At 50.0% G+C, this 20,811-nt stretch overlaps 1 protein-coding gene across 1 annotated transcript in view; it reads left to right on the top strand.

Moving 5' to 3' along the window:
- Positions 1-20,811, top strand: part of scospondin (subcommissural organ spondin) — a 443,172-nt gene that overhangs the window by 332,302 nt on the left and 90,059 nt on the right. The window contains exons 41-43 of the mRNA XM_038810430.1: positions 12,697-12,810; positions 13,143-13,281; positions 17,540-17,739. Coding sequence (XP_038666358.1) covers positions 12,697-12,810; positions 13,143-13,281; positions 17,540-17,739 — 453 coding nt within the window. The remainder of the gene's footprint in view (positions 1-12,696; positions 12,811-13,142; positions 13,282-17,539; positions 17,740-20,811) is intronic.

The following is a 20,811-nucleotide window of genomic DNA, read 5'->3' as shown; positions in this document are numbered from 1 at the left end:
GGTTCTCAGACAGGGCGGGTCCTCAGTGCCGTTTGTCCACTGCCTGAGTAACCTGGAATAACGGGCAAGAATGTGTTTACCGTGGGTTTGCAGCCTCTATTCACCGAATAGAGGGGCACCTAAAAACAAGGGAGGAGACAAGATGCTCCAACATCTGAAAAAAACAGGGAACAAGTCGTGAACCGTGTCGGTTCACCAGAGGATACAACTGAAGTTCTCAAAGGTATCGGCGGACAAGCTAAAGTGCGTGCGAGGTGGTCACAAGCTTTTCGGCTGAAAAGAAGGTGTCCAACCTCCAACTGAACTAAGAACATTAAAACAAACAAACATAAACTCACAAACAAAACATACGTGCAGGTTCCATCAGAAAGGATATCGCTTCCCTCAAGCGGTTCCTATTTTACATCATCTTGACACCTCACTTTTTCTCTGCCTCTGTGAACAGGGTCACAAAGGGGTTGCCGTATCGGGATTCAGACACCGTGTCGTCCTGCTCTCCCGGATCCCACACCCTTGTGTGGATCAGGCATGCAATTTTGTAATTGTGTGACCGGGGGTCACTTTCGTCATTACGGACAAGTCTGTACGAATTGTCCCTGTGCCAAAGTGTTGGGTCTAAACTTGAATGGGCATTGTCGGGGTAGTCGGGGTCGGGTGGTGGGTCTGGGTTTTTAATATAAGCGACTTCCATGGGGTCACTGGAGTCGGGGTCATAGTCGCTGCAGTGTGGGCTGTAGTGTTGTGTGCTGTGGCTGTCCTCAGAGTCAGTGTCTGTATCGCTGTCTCTGCTGCGGCAGCTTGTGGGCGTTTCGGGGCGTGGTCTGTCGTGGTCAGTGGGCGGAGTCGTGGGCGAGTCCGATGAAGAACTGGTCTGTGAGGGGGATGGTGGAAACGTGTCTCTAGTGGGCGGGGCGAGGTGTTCTGCTGCGTCTAGCAGGACATGGTGTGCATGGTTAGACTGTGTTCCATATGCCTTTAGCTGGTTAATATGGAACCACGCAGTCTTTCCGTTGGGGTATTTTATCCTGTAAACTGAGGGGCTAATTTTGTCCGAAATTGAATACGGGCCGGAATATTTTGGTGCCAAAAAACTGCTGGGGTTATATACAGATAGCATTACCTGTTGCCCAAACTGGAATTCTGTGGGGTGTACGGTCTTATTAAAGCAGGCTGTGCGTTGTCTGCGCCGTTTCCCTAGTTGAACTGCGGCTGCGATCTGTGCAGACCTCACAGTCTCAACCAGGTCTTTAACTGCCTTTTCATGTGTGAGGGCCGTCACTTCGGGGCTAGTCATGTCCAGTCCTAAAAGGAATTCTGTACCTTTCATAGGGCGTCCGGTCATGAGTGTGTGTGGTGTGAATCCTGTGGAAGTTGAAACTGTATTTCTGATAAACATGAGTGCAAATGGGAGCACTGAATCCCATGTTGAGTTGTTCTCTTGAACCATTTTTCTAAGTGTGGATTTTAGGGTCCGATTCATGCGCTCTACAATCCCGCTGGACTGTGGGTGATACGCAATATGAAAATTTTGTTTGATGCCGAATATGGTCAGGACGTTCTTCATGACACGTCCTGTGAAGTGAGATCCCTGGTCCGAATCAATACTTCTGGGTAAACCCCATCTCGTGAAGATGTGGTGGGTCAGGATCTTTGCAGCTGTCTTAGCTGTATTCGTTCTTGAGGGGAATGCCTCTACCCATTTGGTAAAGGTATCAATTACCACCAGAACGTATTTATAGCCATTCCTACAAGGGGGCAATGGTCCTATAAAGTCGATCTGGAGGTTTGTCCAGGGGCCATTAACTGGTCGAGTATGCCGAAGCTGTGCCTTTTTAGAATACCTCTCCGGGTTATTCTGGGCGCAAATAAGGCAATTCTCGATGTAGTGGGTTACATCGGTCCTTAGGTTAGGCCACCAACAGAGCTGCCTGAGGTGCCTCGTGGTCGTGTCGATCCCTTGATGTCCATGCCCGTCATGGAACAAGGCAATCATTTGATTTCTGTCCTGCTGCGGGACCACATAAAGCTGGTCCTTGATGATCACACCCTCATGTGTGGTCAGTGCGTGTCTAAACTTGTCAAACTGAGGCACAAAGTTGCCTTTAAAAATCTCCCTGAGATCCTCATCCTGCTTCTGTGCTTCAGCTAAATCCTTGATATCGGTCTGTGAGACTTGAACTGCGCTCACAGGGGCGCTAGCTGGTGCGCTAGCTGGGGGTGTCCACAAGTGTCCTCGCCTGGAACCTGCCTTAGCCAGTGCGTCGGCTTTTACATTCCCAGGGGGGGATGACCTATGGTGGCTTCTAACTTTTATAATGCCAAAAGTCCTATCCTTTGCTTTGTCTAGGATGTGGCGGAGTAAAGGGGCTGATGGAAGGGGTTTCCCGTCTGCGGAGACAAAACCTCGTGTCCTCCACAGGGGTAGAAAATCTGTTAAACTGTTGCAGACATATAGACTGTCCGAATATATGTCCGCCGGGCTGGGGAAAGAATCGGGGTGGTCCACTATATAAGCTATGGCCGCGAGCTCTGCTGCCTGCGCGCCTAAGTGACCTGGCAATTTTAAAGCTATTTCTTCGAGAGCGCGACCCTGCGCGTCCTCGACATAGATGCCGCATCCAGTGATACGCTCACCATCTAAAACCGTGGATGAACCGTCCACGTATATCCTTAGTGGGCCACACGTGTCTGTGTGTTGGGGGCTTTGTTTTGGGTTCCCTATCTTCCTGGGGGGTGTCCTCGCTATGAAGGGTCCTGTGTTGTGTAGGGGTGCTACAATTTCACAATCATGGGGCTGTCCTGGATATTGGAGGTTGTCGGCTAAAAATGTGTGTGTGCGGGTCCGTTTAACTGTAATGTCGCGTCCTTGTAAGAGTAGTGTCCACCTAGCTGCCCTAATCTGGCTAACTGAACTGTCCTTCAGTCGACCGTCTAGGAGTAACTGTGTGGGGGTGTGCTCGGTCAAAATAGTGATGGGGTTGAGTCCGGTAATGTACGAGAAGTACTGAACTGCCCAGAAAACTGCTAGGAGGTGCCTCTCGCAGGCTGAAAATCCTTGTTCCACTGGGTCTAAAAGTCGGGAGGCATAAGCCACTGGTCTTAGCTGCTCGTGCCGTTCCTGAAGTAACACGGCCGAGAGGGTCAGATCTGTGCTCGCTACCTCTATTGCATAGGGGGAAAGTTGGCCTGGAACTTGCAGCGCGGGTGCTGCGCTAAGGGCTTTCTTTAACTCCTCCACAGCCTCTGTATGCTGCGGAAGCCATTCCCAGGGGGCTCCTTTCTTAAGGAGGTCTGAGAGTGGGGCTGCCTTTGTCGCGAATCCGTCGATGTGGTTCCGACAATAACCAACCAGTCCTAAGAACGACCGGAGGGCTGAAACATTCTGGGGAAGGGGCAATTTGACAATCGAATCAATTCTTTTGAATTCGATCTCGCGTTTGCCGTGAGTGATGACTGTACCCAAATACATCACTTTATTTTCCAAAATCTGGGCCTTTCTTGGGTTAACTTTACATCCAATCTCGGTTAAAAGTTCCAGGAGCTCGGCCAGAAGCGTAATGTGCTCTGCCTTTGTGTCTGTCTGCAGTAGTAGGCCGTCCACATACTGTACCAGACATTCGGGGCGGGAAAATTTTTCTAAACCATTCGCCAGCTGTCGGTGGAAAATGGAGGGGGAATTGTGGAATCCTTGTGGGAGGCATGTCCACGTATACTGTTGTGCTTTGAAAGTGAAGGCAAATTTGTACTGGCACGCCTTTGCCAATGGGATTGACCAGAAGCCGTTGCTAATGTCCAATACCGTGAAATATTTGGAGTTGAGTCCCTGTTTGAGCATGGTCTCGGGACTTGTTGCTACCGTGGGGGCTACTGCTGGGGTTACTTTATTGAGCTCCCGATAATCGATGGTCAGACGCCATGATCCGTCGGGCTTTCTCACTGGCCAAATAGGAGCATTATTGGTGGAGGCTACTGTTCTAAGTACCCCTTGCTCCAATAAGCTACCTATTACCTTCTCTATTTCTCCCTCTGCTTCTAGGGGAAATCTGTATTGTTTCTGTGGTCAGGGGTCAGGTCTGGTAACGTGAATTAGTCCAGTCATTCTGCCGCAGTCGTGCCGGTGACTGGCAAATGCTGTCCTGTGTTTGTGTAATACTGCCTTTACTTGCCTGTCCGTGTTTAGTGTAGTCAGGTCAAATGAATAGTCGCCTATTGCGCTAATCCGATTGGCGTACTCTCCTACTGTGAGAGTAGCGGGTGCTCTGTCTGATCTCGCCATTCGCCAGACACACTGGTTAACTGGGTCGAACGACAGGCTATGGGCATTCATAAAATCTATCCCCAGTATGTGTTCTGCTGTCCGGGGAAGATTTACTAGAACGACGGGGTGTTTGGTGGAAATGTTCCCTAGCTGGATGGCTACGGGTGCTGTAATGAAAATGAAAATCGCTTATTGTCACTAGTAGGCTTCAAATGAAGTTACTGTGAAAAGCCCCTAGTCGCCACATTCCGGCGCCTGTTCGGGGAGGCTGTTACGGGAATCGAACCGTGCTGCTGGCCTGCTTGGTCTGCTTTCAAAGCCAGCGATTTAGCCCTGTGCTAAACAGCCCCTGCGTCCCTGCTGCGAGTGTCCTGTGAAACCGCTAAGTGTGATGGTGGAGGTGGTCGGCCACGTGTCTGCCTGTGCCGTGGTGGTGGAATTAATCGTGGTGCGGGACCCTCCTGTGTCCCAAAGTAACTCTATGGGCTTCCCTCTAACCTTAGCTGTGACTACCGGTCTTCCGGATTGATCCCAAAGAGTGTCACAGACCCAAGTGGGGGAAGCCCGAACACCGTCAGTCCGTTCCGTCCACATTGGTCTGTCCTGAATGTATCCCTATACTATGGATTGGTTTGGCTTTATTCCTATTCAGAGTGCCTGTCTGCTGGCCTCTCTGTGATCTCTGGGGTGCATTGCATTCCTTAGCCCAATGTCCTAACTGGCCACAGTTGTAGCATTCCTGCGACTTCTGTGGAGGGCTGTTCTTTCCTTCATTCACCCATGCGGGGTTTTGGTGCGCTCTCACTGCCTGAATGTCCGCTGCAGCCTGAGCTTCTTCTGGGGACTTCACTTTGCCTCTGCCCTGAACTGATTGCTCCCAAGCGCGGGACAATCTTTTCAGGACCCACTTCTCATTATGGGCCTCTTCTGAGGGGTCATAACTGTTGCAAGCACTCTGTCCTGCATCTGTGGCATGGGAAATTATGGTGCGCGTCCATTTAACCATGTTTTCACGGTTCAATTGGGCTCTATTTAAATCGCCGAAAACTGCGTTAAAATGGATCCACAGCCTTCCTGCAAATGCTGTGGGGTGCTCGGTTTTCTTTTGTCGGCACTTGTTAAGTCCTTCGACTGGGTCACCTCGATTATACCCTATGGCATCTAAAATGGAGGTGTGCATTTCCTCTAGGGTGCCTCCGCCAACGTTCTGTGGGTCGGGGAGGGCTGCTACAACCGATTGGTCTAAACTCAGAACCGTGAGCTTAACCTGCTCTCTCTCGTCCAGGCCGTACATGGTTGCCTGTTGCTTTACTTTTGCGAAAAATTAGTGGGGGTCTGCGGTGGGGAGAAACGGAGTGATCTTCTCACACGCGTCCCTGAGTTGGGTTACAGTTAAGGGGGTGGTGTAAGTGATATCGGGTGCGCCTTCTGTGGTCGCTTTCCTCTGGGTGGTGACTGGATTCATTGGAACGGTAACTAGCTGATCTGTGGGGGGTTGGGGTGCTTGTCTTTTCTGCTGCGCTGCTGGCGCACATGTTCCCTGAACATAACGCTGCGCTGTCTCGCTTAATTCCTTCCAGTCTGGGGCATTCTCCTCATCTAACTGCGTTTCAAAGGTGCTTTGGAACCCATTTTGCACTGAAAGCAGCGATTGCAGCTCCGCAATCTGCTTCCTGCATTTTGCATGGTCTACTGTACTCTGTCTTTGTTCTGTGGTGGCAGCATGGAGTGCTCTTAAAGCTGCCTTTAGGTCAGAGCATTGCCTCTGCAAAGCCTCTACCTGCTTCTCTGATTCTTCTCTTATCAGGACGGCAAGTTGCACGTCCTGATAGGCCTTTTCGTACTGGGTCTGGGAACTGCTGAGATGGGCTAGACAAGACTGATGTGCCCTCTTGGCATCATCCACCTCTCTACCTTTCTCTGCCAACTTCCCTCTAAGTTCCATATTCTCTTTCTCGATGTCCCTGACATCCACTTTGCTCATCCTATTTCGTTCTTCTAATTCTGCCCGGAGCGTCTGAACGACCTCCTCTGTGCCTCGCAATTGTGCCAAACAGGACACGATTGCCATCGGCTTGCGTGCTTTACTAAGGGTTTTCTTATGAATTTGAGAGAAGTTCTCCCACCAAGTATGTCCTATACTTCCGGGACCTGTCTCCTCATTCATACAGAATTCTTTCCAAAGGGGCCATCCCTTTCCTTGCAGATACTTGCGGAGTTCCAGCTCCCACACGGGACACTGACCTACTCGGCTACTGCTGGTCGCTGCGACCACAAACCGTTCTGGATTCATGAGGCGTTCCATTGCCTGCATGGCCATTTTCTCTGACTCACTTTAATTTGGAACAGGGGGTGTTGAGGTTATGTCTCACGAAACGGGTAAGGCTTACGCTATGTTCCGTTCACAAAACTCCTGAAAGTTTGTCGCAACAAAAATGCTTTCAGGTTTTCCTTACAACCCTGTTAGTACGCATGCACAAAACACACTTCCGAATTACGTTTATTCGTTTGAACACCTTGAATACTTGTGATTTCTTTCCTTTTTCTTTACTCAGATTTCTAATTCAAATTTCAGGGTCCTCGACGGAGTGGGGGTGCCACTTGTAACCGCGTCCCATCTGGGTCGCCACTAAATGTTGCACGTTTTACTTGAGTGTATTACGCGTTTATTGGAGTGTATTAACACGCCTCCGTTTAAAGGCCGTGTGCTTAACACTACTACAGCTCTGTGTATGTATTTTCAGCTCGGAGTCGCCAGGTGCCGTATTTAGACACCTCACAAGTATTTCAAGGTCAGGTTCAAAGTAATAAAACTATACACCGATTAGTAAGTTCAAACGATTGATATTTATTATACAAATATAATAAATACGCATGCATACGCTAAAGACTAATACTTATTTCTACTATTAAACGACTAAATACTTATCTAAGTAGGAACCAGCAAGGTCAGGGGACAAGGCCTTTGTTCCTTTCCGGACTGCGCCTTCTGTTCTCTAATAGTCGGCTAGAGTATAGGTAATGCCGGGGTCACGTAGCGAGCGTCGTTTGGCACTTACTGAACGATGGCTGGTGCTCAACGGCCGGTGATGAAAGACAGGATCTGGAGGCTGGAGTCGGAGTCAGAACAGCAGTCCAAGCCGGAGCACAAAAACAGCTCTGGGCCGGAGTCAACAGCAAGCCGGAGCAACAACAGACAGAACCATGTGCGGGGTCTACCTTTATAGGTCTCCCTAAGTCCGTGCCTCTTCGGGGCGGGCCTTTACCTGCCATGTATTGATTGGGTCATTTCCCAATCGATATCTTACAAATCCCCCAATCTGAGGGTCTCTTCTCGATGGGTGGGGCGGTCTCTAGGGTCTTTTGTGATGGATACTTCTGGTGCCGTTTCGTCTGGGTGTCCACTCAAAGTATCCATTCAAACTCAAATGTTGCTATTGTGTGGGCCCAGATCTGGATCGCCTCATTACTATGCAAAGCGTTTTGCTATTTACACCTTTGGTTGAGATCTTGCACCTGGCCATAAACTGGTTTCGATACGTGCAGAATGCTAATTAGCCTTTTGCAAACTGCTTGTCCTAGCTAAAACTGTTTTCTCCCTACAGCCTTAGCAGTTCTCCATTTTGGTAGCCCAGTGTCCATCTTAGGTGGCTACAACCGGTACAGGCTTGGAGGGCCGAAGGGCCTGTTCCTGTGCTGTATTGTTCTTTGTTTTTACATTCCCTGCAACAACTTTATAGATGCAGCACTTTTGCTCTAACTTTCCCTTTCAAGGACATATATCCTGACTGAGCCTGACGTATGTCTTCTTTGCAGGTCGCCCATTGTTCAGCTCCTGTTTCTCCTGCCAATGCTTGACTTTATTTTAATCAGCCCCCTATTTGAAGTTGACTCTGCCCATGTTAATTACTCTGGATTGTACTGTGATGTTGTACTAATTAAGTAATGGCATGATGAGAAAACCGGTCAACTACTTGGTACAATGTAAGAAAAGCTGACGTAGCCATTCCAATTTGCCAGACCCCTGTAAGACTGATAAGGCCGACTCCGCATAACTTAAAGCATGAATAAGATTAGAGAAGGTCAAACTATTCCAAAATGCATAGCCTCTGTAACTTAAGATAAGGTTAACCCATCATGGCCCAGGGCTATATGAGTAAGACAAGATAAGGTCAGTAATTAAGAAGTCACTGATCTTTTAATGTTCTATCAAAGGACAAGATAATGGTATGAGGGATGAGACAAAGAGTCCTATAAGGTCAGCAGGTCGCCCCTGTTTTATGACATTGCTTATGTTTCCACCTCTGATCGAATTCCTGACTAAGCTGTAGTCACGCAATCTTGATAATGATAATGTATAAATGTTGAACTTATTCTCATTGTAAGCGCGGACTTGAGGAATTAGCAGTTGATAACAACTGCTCTCTGAACTCAAGTTACAGCCATTACTGCATGCAGTATTTTCATAAATAAAGACTACTTATTTTGTCTAAACTAACTTTGTTGAGTCTTACTACCACAGTCCAGAGGCAGGAAAAATATTGACTTCTACAGTACTTTACCCTTTTCCATAATCAGCCTGAACCTAATGATACAATGATCACTGTTTCCTAAACTTTCTCCCACGGACAGTTGACCCCTTTGAATCCCAAGAACCATAGAGTCAGAGATGTCTACAACACAGAAAAGGCCCTTCGGTCCATCAGTCTGCGCCAGTCAAGAACAAGCACCCAAGTATTCTAATCCCATTTTCCAGCACTTGCACAAAATTCACATCTAAATACTTCTTAAATGTTATGAGGTCTCTGCCTCCGTCACCCTTTCAGGCAGCGAGTTCCAGATCCCCACCACCTTTGGGAGACAATGCCTCCTTTACATTGTCCTGAACATAATCTCGGAGCTCTTGACTCCCTGTACCTTTTACACTGCTGCTATCCAAGTCTATATTTGGATAATTAAAGTCCCCCATTATACTTTATTTTGGGCTTAGAATAGCAATAAGGGAAATGGCTATCAAAATGTGTCAGCAAGGGAAGAGAGCAGGCAGATTATAAAAACATAGAAAATAGGTTCAGGAATAAGCCATTCAGCCCATTGAGCCAGCACCGCCATTCAATCTGATCATGCAAATTCTGTATCACACTCCTGCTTTCTCTCCATACCCCTGATAACGGTGTGTCAGCAATTAAGACTCGAAGTTGCAAAAATGATAAATCCAAATTTAAGGCACTCTACCCAGCTACACCCAGCGAGAAGGTGGATCAATCATCCTAATGTAATAGTTAGAGGGGATTCGATTGCAAGGAGAATAGATAGACGTTTCTGTGGCTGCAAACGAGACTCCAAGATGGTATGTTGCCTCCCTGGTGCTAGGTTCAAGGGTATCTTGGAGCAGTTACAGGACATTTCCATCTCCTGGCAACTGTTGGGATCTGGCCTGAGATCATAACCCTCTTCCACAAGAGTTCTCACTACTGCGGGAAGAGAATCTTTAAATTCCTCCAAAGAGCGTTTGGTCTATTTTTAGTGCTCTTATCCATCAAATTATTTTGTTTAATTCTTCAAATTCTATATATGTCTGACCTGGTTCTTTCCTTAGATTTCTAGCTGTACCGACTAACTCAGTTTGAACCAACAATACCCACATGGCTTTTGGTCACTTCAATTGTTTAGCCACTTCCTCAAATGGAATGAAAAAGGTTTCTACATCCTTGTTGCCAAACCTTGGCAATGCTTGAATATATTTAAATATGTCCCCATTAGGATTTCAACTGGGAAGAGTTTCTCCTTCCTCTAAACATTCCTCAACTTCTGCCTTTAATTCCAACATTTTAAGTGAATATTTTCTTTTCCTTTCCAACTCCCTTTCTTCCCTTGCCAATCTTTCCATTTCTGCATCATATTTCCTCATTTCCATTTCATTTTGAAAAGCCCTCTTTTTCCTTTTCCTCTGCTATTTCCTTTCTCTCTTTTTCCTTCATTTTCAATGTCTTCAGTTCTGTTTCTTTCTGTTTACCTTTTTACTGCATTTCTAATTGTTTCATTTGTAATTGAATTGTAGCTAATTCCAATGATTCAGGCTGTATTGTCAACACATGTAAATCTGAGCTTTTCCTTGCGATTTCTCCATCTTCCTCACCCCTTCAGGTAAAGTCAACTGCATCTTTGTTTGAGACACCCTTTGTAAACCAGCCCGGGTTAGGACTAGGGTCAGGGTTAGAGTCAGGGTCAGGGTTAGAGTCAGGTCACGGTTTGAGTCAGGGTTAAGGATAGGGTCAGAGTCTGGGTTAGGGTCATGGTCAATGATGGGTCAGAGTCAAGGTCAGGATCAAGGATAGGGCCAGGGTCAGGGATAGAGTCAGGGTCATGGTTAAGGTCAGGGTTAGGATCCGGGATAGGGTCAGGATTAGGGTTAGGGATATGGTCAGGGTCAGGGTTAGGGCCAGGGTTATAGAATTATAGAATTTACAGTGCAGAAGGAGGCCATTCGGCCCATCGAGTCAGCACCGGCTCTTGGAAAGAGGAGCCTACCCAAAGTCAACACCTCCACCCTATCCCCATAACCCAGTAACCCCACCCAACACTAAGGGCAATTTTTGGACACTAAGGACAATTTATCATGGCCAATCCACCTAACCTGCACATCTTTGGACTGTGGGAGGAAACCGGAGCCCCCGGAGGAAACCCACGCACACACGGGGGAGGATGTGCAGACTCCGCACAGACAGTGACCCAAGCCGGAATCGAACCTGGGACCCTGGAGCTGTGAAGCGATTGTGCTATCCACAATGCTACCGTGCTGCCACGGTTAGCCAGGGCCAGGGTTAGGATCAAGATCACGATTAGGGTCAGGGTTAGGGTCAAGGTATGGGTCAGGTAGGGCCAGGGTCAGAGATAGGGCCAGGGTTAGGATCAGGGTCAGGTAGGGCCAGGGTCAGAGATAGGGTCAGGGTTAGGATCAAGATCATGATTAGGGTTAGGGTTAGGGTGAGGATCAGAGTCAGGGGTAGGGTTAGGATCAGGGTAAGGGTCAGGTTTAGGGTCAGGGTTAGGATCAGAGTCAGGGTTAGGGTTAGGATCAGAGTCAGGGTTAGGGTTAGGATCAGAGTCAGGGTTAGGATCAGAGTCAGGATCAGGGTAAGGGTCAGGTTTAGGGTCAGGGTTAGGGTCAGGGTTAGGATCAGGGTCAGGATCAGGGTAAGGGTCAGGTTTAGGGTCAGGGTCAGGGTCAGGGTTAGGATCAGAGTCAGGGTCAGGGTTAGGATCAGAGTCAGGATCAGGGTAAGGGTCAGGTTTAGGGTCAGGGTTAGGGTCAGGGTTAGGATCAGGGTCAGGGTTAGGTTTAGGGTCAGGGTTAGGATCAGGATCAGAGTCAGGGGTAGGGTTAGGATCAGGGTAAGGGTCAGGTTTAGGGTCAGGGTTAGGATCAGGGTTAGGATCAGGGTCAGGGTTAGGATCAGGGTCAGGATCAGGGTTAGGATCAGGGTCAGGTTTAGGTTTAGGGTCAGGATCAGGGTCAGGGTTAGGATCAGAGTCAGGGTCAGGGTTAGGATCAGGGTCAGGTTTAGGTTTAGGGTCAGGATCAGGGTCAGGGTTAGGATCAGAGGGTTAGGATCAGGGTCAGGGTTAGGATCAGAGTCAGGGTTAGGATCAGAGTCAGGGTCAGGGTTAGGATCAGAGTCAGGATCAGGGTTAGGATCAGGGTCAGGGTCAGGGTTAGGGTCAGGGTTAGGATCAGGGTCAGGGTCAGGGTTAGGATCAGAGTCAGGATCAGGGTTAGGATCAGGGTCAGGATCAGGGTCAGGGTTAGGATCAGGGTTAGGGTCAGGGTTAGGATCAGGGTCAGGGTTAGGATCAGAGTCAGGATCAGGGTCAGGGTTAGGATCAGGGTCAGGGTCAGGGTTAGGATCAGGGTCAGGGTCAGGGTTAGGATCAGAGTCAGGATCAGGGTTAGGATCAGAGTCAGGATCAGGGTTAGGATCAGAGTCAGGGTTAGGATCAGGGTCAGGGTTAGGATCAGGATCAGAGTCAGGGTCAGGATCAGGGTCAGGGTTAGGATCTCTCCTGCCACCCCAACCCTGGCGAATCCGGCACCAGGTCTCATTAGAATCGATTGTGTTCCACGTGGCACCGGTTGGTGAATCTGTCCAGGTGCGGTGCCAGATTTGCTGTCTTGGAATTCCACGAATCCTGCGCCGGCATCAACACTTACTCCATTCTCCAGCTCGGTATGTTTTCGGGGCACAGTTAGATATAGCACTTGGGCGAAGGGGATCAAAGGATATGGGGGTAAGCGGGATTAGGCTATTGAGTTGGATAATCAGCTATGATCGTGATGAATGGCAGAGCAGGTTCGAACGGCCGAGTGGCCTCCTCCTGCTCCTATTTTCTATGTTTATAAATCCTCTGTATATTTACCAAATATTGTGCATTTACAGGAGAGCTCTGTGAAGACCGAGGGAAAGAGTTTGTGTCGTGTGCCAATCACTGTCCAAGGACCTGTACTGACCTGTGGGACCATGTGCAGTGTCTGCAGGGAATATGCAAACCCGGTAAGGCATCTTCAGATAACTACATTAATCTGCACAACAACAGGCTGATTGAGATTCCAAACAGGCTGTAACCTGCAGCTCCAGGAGACAGGATACTTTTTGGGAGTCTGCAATCTCTTGTTGTCTGACAATTTGTGAATTACAGTAACTTTGTTCCTGTCCTTTTGGACTGGAAATCAGTACTTTCCTCACCCTGAACCACCCTCTGTGAGCTGCTCGCTTTTGCTCTGTACCTTGCAAGCCCATAAATGGTAGGGCAGAAGCAGGTTCAAAGGGCTGAATGGCCTGCTCCCATTTCTAATGTTTCTATCTGTCTGTCTGCCTGTCTGCAGGTTGCCGGTGTCCCAGGGGTCAGTTGCTTCAGGACTCGCACTGTGTGAGAGTGTCGGACTGTCGATGTGGACTCCCTAGTTCAAACCGCACTGTGGAATATCAGCCAGGGGACAGGATTCCAGCCCCCTGTGGAAACTGGTACGTTTGTGTTTGATATACCGAATTATAACCTGAATATGAGAAGGCAGCCATATTCCAGAGCAAGCTGAACAAGTCCCTCAGTCTCTTGACCAATCCGAGCAGGATGGGACTGCGGCAATAATTCCTTAAGGACCAGGAACAGCAAATCCTGAATAAAACTGTGGAACCCGTTAGTCCCACAAAATTCAAACCGGACACACCAATCAGTAAGAAATCAAAGCATAAACAGAACTGAATAGTTTGTGCTTCAGGTATCGATTGCCAGAGTCATCCATAGCCAAAGCTGGACATCCAAGTGCACAGTGGTTAGCACTGCTGCCTCACAGCACGAGGGACCCGGGTTCAATCCCCGGCTTGGGTCACTGTCTGTGCGGAGGCTCCCCAAGTGCTATATCCAGCCGCCTCTTGAATATATTCAATGTTTTAGCATCAACTACTTCCTGTGGTAATGAATTCCACAGGCTCACCACTCTTTGTGTGAAGAAATGTCTCCTTGGCCAGGATTCTCCGCACCTTTGGGGGCTAGGCCCGCGCCGGAGTGGTTGGCGCCACGCCGACTGCCGCCAAAACCGGCGCCAACGGCCTTTGACACCGGCCGCCCGGCGTTGGGGCTGGCCGAAAGGCCTTCGCCGGTTCGCGCATTCGCCGGTGCGTCAGCTGCTGCTGACGTCACCACCGGCGCATGCGCGGTAGGGGGGTTCTCTGCCGCCTCCGCCATGGTGGAGGCCGTGGCGGCGACGGAAGAAAAAGAGTGCCCCCACGGCACTGGCCTGCCCACTGATCGGTGGGCCCCAATTGCGGACCTGGCCACCATGGGGGCACCCCCTGGCGTCCGATCGCCCCGCGCCCCCCCCCCCCGAGCCCCGGGGGCCCGCTCGCGCCGCCAATCCCGCCGCCACCAGAGGTGGTTGAAACCACGGCGGCGGGATTGGCCTCTCAGCGGTGGGACTTCGGCCCATCGCAGGCCGCAGAATCGCCGCAGGGGGCTCGCCGATCGGCGCGGCGCAATTCCCGTCCCCGCCAATTCCCGGGTGGCGGAGAATTCCGGCCACGGCAGGGGCAGAATTTTCGCCGGCCCCTTATCTCTGTCTGAAACGGTTTGCGCTGAATCCTCAGACTGTGACCCCTGGTTCTGGACACACCCACCATTGGGAACATCCTTCCTGCATCTACCCTGTCCAGTCCTGTTAGAATTTTATTTAGTCTCTATGAGATTCCCCCTCATTCTTCTGACCTGCAGCGAGAACAATCCTGACCTCGTCAATCTCTCCTCATATGACAGTCCCACCACCCCAGGAATCAGTCTGGTAAACCTTCGCTGCACTCCCTCCATAGCAAGACCATCCTTCCTCAGAGATGGAGACCAAAACTGCCCACAATACTCCAGGTATGGCCTCACCAAGGCCCTGTACAATTGCAGCTACACATCCCTGTTTCTATACTCAAAACCTCTCGCTATGAAGGCCAACATCCCATTAGCCTTCTTTACCGCCTGCTGCGCCTGCATGCTTACCTTCAGCGACTGGTGCACAAGGACACCCAGGTCCCGCTGCACACTCCCCTCTCCCAATTTACAACCATTCAGGTAGCAATCTGCCTTCCTATTTCTGCTTTCAAACCGAATAACCTCACACTTATCCAAATTATACTGCATCTGCTATTGATTTGCCCACTTGCCCTACCTGTCCAGATCTTGCTGTAGGATCCCTGCATCCTCGTCACAATTCACCCTCCCACCTAATTTGGTATCATCTGCAAATTTTGAGATGTTACATTTTGTTCCCTCATCCAAATCATTAATATATATTGTGAATAGCTGGGGTCCCAGCACCGATCCCTGTGGTACCCCACTGGTTACTGCCTGCCAATCTGAAAAGGATCCATTAATCCCTACTCTTTGTTTCCTCTCTGCCAACCAGTTTTCTATCCACCTCAATACATTTCCCCCAATCTCATGCGCTTTAATTGTGCACAATAATCTCTTATGCAAGACTTTGTCAAACGCTTTCTGAAAGTCCAAATATACCACATCGACTGGCTCCCCCTTGTTGACTGTACTGGTTACCTCTTCAAAGAATTCCAACAGATTTGTCAAGCATGGTTTTCCCTTCATAAATCCATGCTGACTCTGACTGATCCTGCCACTGCTTTCTAAATGTTCCGCTATAAAGTCCTTAATAATGGATTCAAGCATTTTCCCCGCTACAGATGTTAGGCTTACTGGTCTATAATTCCCTGCTTTCTCTCTACCTCCCTTTTTGAATATCGGAGTGACGTGAGCTACCCTCCAATCTGCAGGGACAGTTCCAGAGTCAATAGAATCCCGGAGGATGACCACCAATGCATCCACTATTTCCAGAGCCACCTCCTTAAGCACTCTGGGATGCAGATTCTCAGGCCCTGGGGATTTATCCGCCTTCAATCCCATCAATTTTCCCAGCACCATTTCTCTACTAATGTTGATCTCCCTCAGTTCTTCCCTCTCACTAAACCTTTCATTCTCCAACATTTCTGGGATCTGATTTGTGTCCTCTTTTGTGAAGACCTTTGTATATACTTTCCCCTTCTTCATCAATCCCTTGATCCTCCATTGTTGAATTCTAAACTGCTCCCAATCCTCAGACCTATTATTTTTCTTGACCAATCTGTATGCTATATTAACGACTTGGATACAGGGATAGAAGGTTCTATAGCCAAATTCACAGATGACACAAGTGGGAAAGTAAGTTGCAATGTGGAAAAAATTAATTTAAAATAAATAGATTAGGTGAGTGGACCAAAATGTGGCAGATGGCGTGGATTAGTGTCAGGTCGTCTTTTGGTTGGAAAAATAGAATGGCAAATTATTATCTAAATGGGGAGAGATTTCAGAGTCTGGGTGGGGTCTATTTTATATTTACTACAGAATTAGACTAATACTTTTCATGAAATCATAGAATTTACAGTGCCGAAGGAAGCCATTCGGCCCATCGAGTCTGCACCGGCCCTTGGAAAGAGCACCCTACCAAAGCCCACACCTCCACCCCATCCCCATAACCCAGTAACCCCACCTAATCTTTTTTTGGACACTAAGGGCAATTTATCACGGCCAATCCACCTAACCCGCACATCTTTGGGCTGTGGGAGGAAACCGGAGCACCCGGAGGAAACCCACGCAGATACGGGGAGAAGGTGCAGACTCCGCACAGACAGTGACCCAGAGCCGGGAATCGAACCCGGGTCCCTGGAGCTGTGAAGCAGCAGTGCTAAACATTGTGCTACCCTGCCTCCCATGTCGAACATTTACTGAGTAACAATCTTGTTAGGTAAAAAGGAACTGTTCAAAGTCTCTGACTCTAACTTGGGGTACCAGGGAGCAGGGGAAATCTCCCATTGGAAGTTCAACATTCCTGGACGATTCACACAGGGTCAGTGCATCAGACTTTCCAAAAGGTCGGAAAAACAGTTTGCCTTTAATAAATCCATATGAATACTTTTATAATCCACCATTTGGGAAGTGACAAAGAATTCTATCCCTAATTACTGCCCGGAATGTTCCCCCAGCTGCAGGATGAGGCTGACTAACCTCCGGGCCGGGATTCTCCAACCGGCCGCCGGGGCTGAGAATTCCCAGGGGGAAGCGTAAATCCCGCCCTGACGCCGGCTGCCCTATTGTCCGGCACCATTTTCCAGACAGCAGCGAGATTCTCGTCATGCTGGTCGGGGCCATTGACAGCGGCACTCCCGGGATTGTCCTGACTTCGATGGGCCGAGCAGCTGTCCATTTTGCCCAGTCCCGCTGGCGTGAATTACTCACCTCAGGCAGAGCGGGACCTGGCAGGTGAGTGTGCGGGGGTGGTCCTCGGGGGTGGGGGGGCTACTAATCTGCAGGCGGGCTGGATCCATGGGGGGCCGCCTTTCTGCTGCGCAGGGCCCCTGTAGGGCTCCGCCATATTGCCCGGGGGCGGGCACGGAGAACAGAACCCCCGTGCATGCCCGTAAATACACTGGCTGGTCTGCGCATGCACAAGATCACGCTGGCCGTTCCGTGCATGCGCGAATTCGCACTGGCCCTTCGGCACTGGCTGGAGCTGTGCCAACCCCACCGGTGACCACCTCGCCCCCGACAAAGGCGAGAATTTGTCACTTTCGGGGGCCATTGGATCCGGAGTTGTTGGCGACAGTTTTCCCGCTGGCGTGGGGACCGAGCCTCATTTTCAGAGAATCCCACCCAGGTGTCTTTCCACTTTGACCACATTGACCTCTTCTTTTCCAGTACCTGTGTCAATGGCACATTTGACTGCAGTGATTCAGGGTGTCAGGAGCTGAGTGTCTGGTCCACGTGGAGCACGTGTTCCAGAAGCTGTGGTGTTGGGCAGCGAACTCGCAGTCGTAACTGTGTGGGGACAGTGAACAGCCCATCCTGCGAGGAAGAGATGGTGCAAACAGAGGAGTGCAACCAGGAACCTTGTTCAGGTGAGAGCTTGAGGCACCACAGCTGTTAAACATAAGACCATAAGTCATAGCAGCAGGATTAGGCCACTCGGCCCATCAAGTCTGCTCCGCCATTCAATCATGGCTGATATTGTTCTCATCCCCATGCTCCTGCCTTCTTCCCATAACGCCTGATCCCTTTATTAATCAATAGAACATAGAACATAGTACGGGCCCTTCGGCCCTCGATGTTGCGCCGACCTGTGAAACCATCTGAAGCCTATCTGACCTACACTATTCCATTTTCATCCATATGTCTATCCAGTGACCACTTAAATGCCCTTAAAGTTGGCGAGTCTACTACTGTTGCAGGCAGGGCGTTCCACACCCCTACTACTCTCTGAGTAAAGAAACTACCTCTGACATCTGTCCTATATCTATCACCCCTCAATTTAAAGCTATGTCCCCTCGTGTTGGTCATCACCATCCGAGGAAAAAGACTCTCACTGTCCACCCTATCTAACCCTCTGACTATCTTATATGTCTCTATTAAGTCACCTCTCAGCCTTCTCCTCTCTAACGAAAACAACCTCAAGTCCCTGAGCCTTTCCTCGTAAGACCTTCCCTCCATACCAGGCAACATCCTAGTAAATCTCCTCTGAACCCTTTCCAAAGCTTCCACATCCTTCCTATAATGTGGTGACCAGAACTGCACGCAGTACTCCAGGTGCGGCCGCACCAGAGTTATGTACAGCTGCAGCATGACCTTGTGGCTCCAAAACTCAATCCCCCTACTGATAAAGGCAGCAGGGTAGCATGGTGGTTAGCATAAATGCTTCACAGCTCCAGGGTCCCAGGTTCGATTCCCGGCTGGGTCACTGTCTGTGTGGAGTCTGCACGTCCTCCCCCTGTGTGCGTGGGTTTCCTCCGGGTGCTCCGGTTTCCTCCCACAGTCCAAAGATGTGCGGGTTAGGTGGATTGGCCATGCTAAATTGCCCGTAGTGTCCTAATAAAAGTAAGGTTAAGGGGGGGTTGTTGGGTTACGGGTATAGGGTGGATACGTGGGTTTGAGTAGGGTGATCATGGCTCGGCACAACATTGAGGGCCGAAGGGCCTGTTCTGTGCTGTACTGTTCTATGTTCTATGTTCTAAGGCTAGCACACCATATGCCTTCTTAACAGCGCTATTAACCTGGGTGGCAACTTTCAGGGATTTATGTACCTGGATGCCAAGATCTCTCTGTTCATCTACACTACCAAGAATCTTGCCATTAGCCCAGTACTCTGCATTCCTGTTACTCCTTCCAAAGTGAACCACCTCACACTTTTCCGCATTAAACTCCATCTGCCACCTCTCAGCCCAGCTCTGCAGCTTATCTATGTCCCTCTGTATCCTATAACATCCCTCAGCACTATCCACAGCTCCACCGACCTTCGTGTCATCTGCAAATTGACTAACCCATCCTTCTACACCCTCTTCCAGGTCATTTATAAAAATGACAAACAGCAGTGGCCCCAAAACAGATCCTTGCGGTACACCACTAGTAACTGAACTCCAGGATGAACATTTGCCATCAACCACCACCCTCTGTCTTCTTTCAGCTAGCCAATTACTGATCCAAACCGCTAAATCACCTTCAATCCCATACTTCCTTATTTTCTGCAATAGCCTACCGTGGGGAACCTTATCAAACGCCTTACTGAAATCCATATACACCACATCAACAGCTTTACCCTGATCCACCTGTTTGGTCACCTTCTCAAAAAACTCAATAAGGTTTGTGAGGCACGACCTACCCTTCGCAAAACCGTGTTGACTATCGCTAATCAACTTGTTCTTTTCAAGATGATTATAAACCCTATCCCTAAAGGACATAAAGGACATATAGATACATAGATACATAGAAGATAGGAGCAGGAGGAGGCCTTTTGGCCCTTCGAGCCTGCTCCGCCATTCATCACGATCATGGCTGATCATCCAACTCAATAGCCTAATCCTGCTTTCTTCCCATAGCCTTTGATCCCATTCTCCCCAAGTGCGATATCCAGCCGCTTCTTGAATATATTCAATGTTTTAGCATCAACTACTTCCTGTGGTAATGACTTCCACAGGCTCACCACTCTTTGTGTGAAGAAATGTCTCCTTGGGCGGGATTCTCCCCTACCTGGCGGGGCGGGGGGTCCCGGCGTAGCGGAATGTCGCCAACCACTCCGGCGTCGGGCCTCCCCAAAGGTGCGGAATTCTCCGCCCTCACATTGAGGGGCTAGGCCCGCGCCAGAGGGGTTCCCGCTCCGGCGATGGCGCCAAAACTGGCTCCAGCGGCCTTTGACGCCCGCCGGCCGGCGTCGGGGCTGGCCAAAAGGCCTTCGTTGGTTCACGCATGCGCCGGTGTGTCAGCTGCCGCTGACATCACCACCGGCGCATGCGCGCTGGGGGATTCTCTTCCCCCTCCGCCATGGTGGAGGCCGTGGCGGCGGCGGAAGAAAAAGAGTGCCCCCACAGCACTGGCCCGCCTGCCGATCGGTGGGCCCCGATCGCGGGCCTGGCCACCGTGGGGGCACCCCCCGGGGTCTGATCGCCCCGCCCCCCCCCCCCCCCAGGACCCCGGGATCCCGCTCGCGCCGCCAATCCCGCCGCCACCAGAGGTGATTGAAACCACGGCGGCGGGCGAGGCCTCTCAGTGGCGGGACTTCGGCCCATTGCGGGCCGGAGAATCGCCGCAGGGGGCACGCCAATCAGCGCGGCGCGATTCCCGCTCCCGCCAATTCCCGGGTGGCGGAGAATTCCAGCCACGGCGGGGGCGGGATTTTCACCGGTCCCGGGCGACAGGGTCAGAGAATTTCACCCCTTATCTCTATCCGAAATGGTTTACCCTGAATCCTCAGACTGTGATCCCTGGTTCTGGACACACCCATCATTGGTAACATCTTCCCTGCATCTACCCTGTCTACTCCTGTTAGAATTTTATTAAGTCTCTATGAGATCCCCCCTCATTCTTCTGAACTCCAGCGAGAACAATCCCAACCTAGTCAATCTCTCCTCATATGACAGTCCCACCATCCCTGGAATCAGTCTGGTAAACCTTCACTGCACTCCCTCGAGAGATCACAGATC

Source organism: Scyliorhinus canicula, chromosome 10, assembly GCF_902713615.1.
Source record: "Scyliorhinus canicula chromosome 10, sScyCan1.1, whole genome shotgun sequence".
NCBI classification, from domain to species: Eukaryota; Metazoa; Chordata; class Chondrichthyes; order Carcharhiniformes; family Scyliorhinidae; genus Scyliorhinus; species Scyliorhinus canicula.
The sequence above is the reverse complement of the archived record's forward strand: the minus strand, read 5'-3'. Positions and strand labels throughout refer to the sequence as shown.